At 70.2% G+C, this 3,516-nt stretch overlaps 1 protein-coding gene across 1 annotated transcript in view; it reads right to left on the bottom strand.

Moving 5' to 3' along the window:
* Positions 1-1,067: 1,067 nt before the first annotated feature.
* LOC117880930 (G-protein coupled receptor 22-like) overlaps positions 1,068-3,516 on the bottom strand; it is a 9,807-nt gene continuing 7,358 nt past the window's right edge. The window contains exon 2 of the mRNA XM_034777536.1: positions 1,068-2,874. Coding sequence (XP_034633427.1) covers positions 1,598-2,860 — 1,263 coding nt within the window. The 5' untranslated portion in view covers positions 2,861-2,874 and the 3' untranslated portion in view covers positions 1,068-1,597. The remainder of the gene's footprint in view (positions 2,875-3,516) is intronic.

Genomic DNA, 3,516 nt, shown 5'->3' with positions numbered 1-3,516 from the left:
GAGCCAGACCTCGGCCTGGGGCAGAGCTCCCTGCCCGCCCCCCGCCGCAGCCCCAGGAGCGGGCGCCTGCAGCAGCCATGGCACCGGCTCCCGCCCCTCCGGGCCCCGCCAGCCCAGGGGGGACCCAGCAGGCCGCGGAGAACCACCAGGCTGGCTCGGGGGCGCTGAACACAGCAAGCGACAGCTCACCAGGCCGGGGCTGCTCCTGCCGGCCCAGCCCTGGCAGCTCTCACCTGCCCCCGTCCAGAGCCTTGCCCTGCGGAGCCCTCTGGGCACAGTCCCTGTGGGCAGCGGGCCGGGGAGCAGGGCGTGGGTAAGGGCAGAGCTCGGGCCCGGGGGCACCTGGCACAGGACCATCGGCCCCATCGCCTCACGCAAAGCTCGGGGAGAGCAGGGGCTGCGGTCGGGATTGAGGGGCACCAGCGAAGCGGGGGGATGAGCCCCACCACTGTACGAGTGGGGAGGGAGCTGCCCGGGGCTCCCCCACCCCACTCAGCTCCCTCTATGGGGAGGAGGAGAGTTAACCCCTGGCCTCAGAAGCAGCAAAGGGGGGGCTCCCGAGGAAGCAGGAGACACCCCCCCAGGAAAACAGCCACCTGGCCCCCCCCTTGTGGTTTGCGGGGTGCACTGTGCCGGGGGGGGTCGCGCTGCCCACCCCAAGAACCAGAGACAGGCGCGGCCGCTTGAAGAGTTTCATCTTTATTGAGATTGGCAGGAGAGAGTTTGGGGGAGGTCACGGGGAATATTTACAGAGAACGGGGGGGCAGCGTCTCGGCTGGGGGGTCCTTGGGGAGCCGGGCAAGGGGCTGGACACAGAGCTGGGAGAACAACAAAGAACAGGGAGTCAGGGACCCAGGAACACACAGACCCCCCCCCCCGATGCACAGACCCCCCCCACACCCAACCCCCCCCCCCCCCCCGCCCCCGCCCCCCCCAACCCCCACCCCCCCCCATGCACAGAGCCCTCCCCCCGACATCCTGCCGACACACAGACCCCCCCATGGATATGTAGATTCCCAAGCCCGCCTCTTACACAAAGAACTGCCCCCCCCCCCATGGATACACAGAGCTGTCCCCCCCAGACTCCCCCCACCCGCGATGATGAGGGTGGAAATACTGTTATGGGCCGGCTCAGCCAGCCCCAGTCACTGGAGGGGGAGGGCCCTGCCCTGGGAGGGGCCCCAGGGCCCCAGGGTCTCCCGCCCCCTTCTCCTTCGGCCCCTCAGTCAGCACCAGCCGGGCCCCTCCCCTCGCCCAGCGTGGAGCCAGCTTGGGGCGCCCAGGCCCGGGGCCCGGTGGCGGGAGCCGGAGGAGCCGTTCCCGATGCGGGGGTTGCACAGGGCCCTTGGCAGTTCCAGGGGGCCCAGCCCCCAGCCAGGACCCAGCCTGGCAATGCGCCTGGGCCAGTGTGGACGTCCCGGTGCTGGTCTGCTGGGAGCTGGGCGGGACCCCTCCGGTCGGCCAGGGCGGGTGCGACGGGCCCAGCTTCTCCCCGGCGCCCCGGAGCGGAGCTGCCTGGCCTGGCCTGGCCAGTGAGCGTGGTGCAGTCTGTGTCCTGCCAGCTGCGCTCAGCCAGGCCCCGGCGTGTGCCAGCCACTCACTCCCTTAGCCCCTGGGTGGGGCAGCGCTGTGCCCCCGCGCTGCCCGTGGGCCGGGCCCGGCGCCCCTTGTGGGGCTCCACCCAGGAGTTGTGTATGACGGTGCCCCCGGGCACGGGGTCCACCTGCAGCGCCGACCCCACCCGCTTCTTCAGCTTGCTGCGGAGCGCGGCGCGCAGCTTCTGGCGGGCGAAGGCGTAGAGCAGCGGGTGGAAGACGGTGGTGCCATAGGCCAGGGCCAGGAAGCAGAGGCGGAGCTGGAGCAGCAGGCGGCCGGGCCCCAGGCACAAGACCAGCAGGTTGGCGATGGAGATGGGTGCCCAGCAGACCAGGAAGGTGGAGACGATGATGAGCGACATCCTGAAGACCCGTTTCTGGCGCTCCCGGCGGTCGCGGTGCCGCCTGACGGCCCGCCGGAGCGCCACGATTACCGAGACCGAGGCCTGCACCCGCATGGGCTGGGGGGGCAGCGCCGGCACCGCCGGCACCGGCCTTTGGGCCTCTCCCGCGCCGGCACCCGGCTCCGCCCCTTTCCGGCGCTTCCGGCGCTTGCTGTGGCGGCGCTGGCTGCGGGAGCGGCGCCCGCTCAGGCGGATGTCGAGGGCCCGCAGGACCCGGGCGTAGGTCAGCAGCATGACGGCCCCGGTGGCGGCAAAGGCCGGGATCTGTAGCAGCAGGTGGTAGCACGTGGCCGGCTCGGCCTGGGGCCCAGGGACGCAGAGGCAGAGCGCCGGGCGGGGGCCCCGCAGGATCTCCAGCTCCAGGAAGGGCAGGAAGAAGCCGAGCAGAGAGAGCAGCCAGACGGCGGCCAGCAGCAGGGCGGCGCGGCTGGGCGTCAGCGCCCGGCGGCCCGGCCGCACCGAGATGTCGTACCGGTCCAGGCTGACGACCAGCACGTTGGCGGCGGTGGCCACGCTGCCGAAGGTGACGCAGGCCTCGTGGAAGCAGCCCAGCAGCGGGCCGTTGTGCTCCGGCGCCAGCAGCAGCACGGCGACGGTCAGGGGCGCGCACACCAGGCACACCAGCGTGTCCAGCACGTGCAGGTTCATGGTCACCACGGTGCTGACCGAGTCCACCAGGCCGGGCTGCGAGCAGTACAGCGCCAGCACCGCCAGGTTGCCGCTGCAGCCCAGCACGATCTCCAGCAGCAGGAAGCTGCTGAGCGAGACCTGGAAGCCCAGCGGGTAGGGCAGGTACCCGCCGGCGTCGGCGCCGTCCCCGTCCGTGGTCTCCAGGAGGGTGTCGTAGATGGCGCTCTCCATGTCGGGCTGCACCCCTGCAGAGCAAAGGAGACAGGGTGTCAGCTCCCCCGGGCCTCCAGCAGCTGCGGCAGGCAGACAGCGCCTGACACCAGCCGCACCCAGCCCGGCTCCTGGACCAGCCCCCTCCACCCCGAACCCCCCATCGCGCCGCTCTCTCTGGCCTGAGCCCGTGGGGACGGGGCCCTGCAGAGCAGTCGGGGCTCCCTGCCCCACAGCAGCAGGGAAATCTCCTTGGGGGGCCGAGCTGCCCAGACAGGCTCTGCCATCCCCTCTGGGCCCCACGGGCTCCCACTGCCGGGTCCCCACTAGCTGCGAATGCAGCCACCGCAGTAACCAGGGGTCAGGCTGGAGACTCTTGCCTATATGCTCGGGGTCTTACTGATCGCCATATTTGGGGTCGGGAAGGAATTTTCCTCCAGGGCAGATTGGCTGAGCCTCTGGAGGTTTTTCGCCTTCCTCCGCAGCATGGGGCAGGGATCTCTAGCAGGAGGGTTTCTGCCGATTGAAGTCACCTAAAACAGGATTGGGGACTTCAACAGCAGAGTCCAGGGAAGGGGTAGGGACGGTTTTATGGCCTGCAGCATGCAGGGGGTCAGACCAGATGATCATAATGGTCCCTTCTGACCTTAAAGTCTATGAGTCTATGAGTCTATGAG

This window comes from Trachemys scripta, chromosome 7 (genome assembly GCF_013100865.1).
Source record: "Trachemys scripta elegans isolate TJP31775 chromosome 7, CAS_Tse_1.0, whole genome shotgun sequence".
Taxonomy (NCBI): Eukaryota; Metazoa; Chordata; order Testudines; family Emydidae; genus Trachemys; species Trachemys scripta.
Note: the sequence above shows the minus strand (reverse complement) of the source record. Positions and strands in the feature narration are given on the sequence as shown.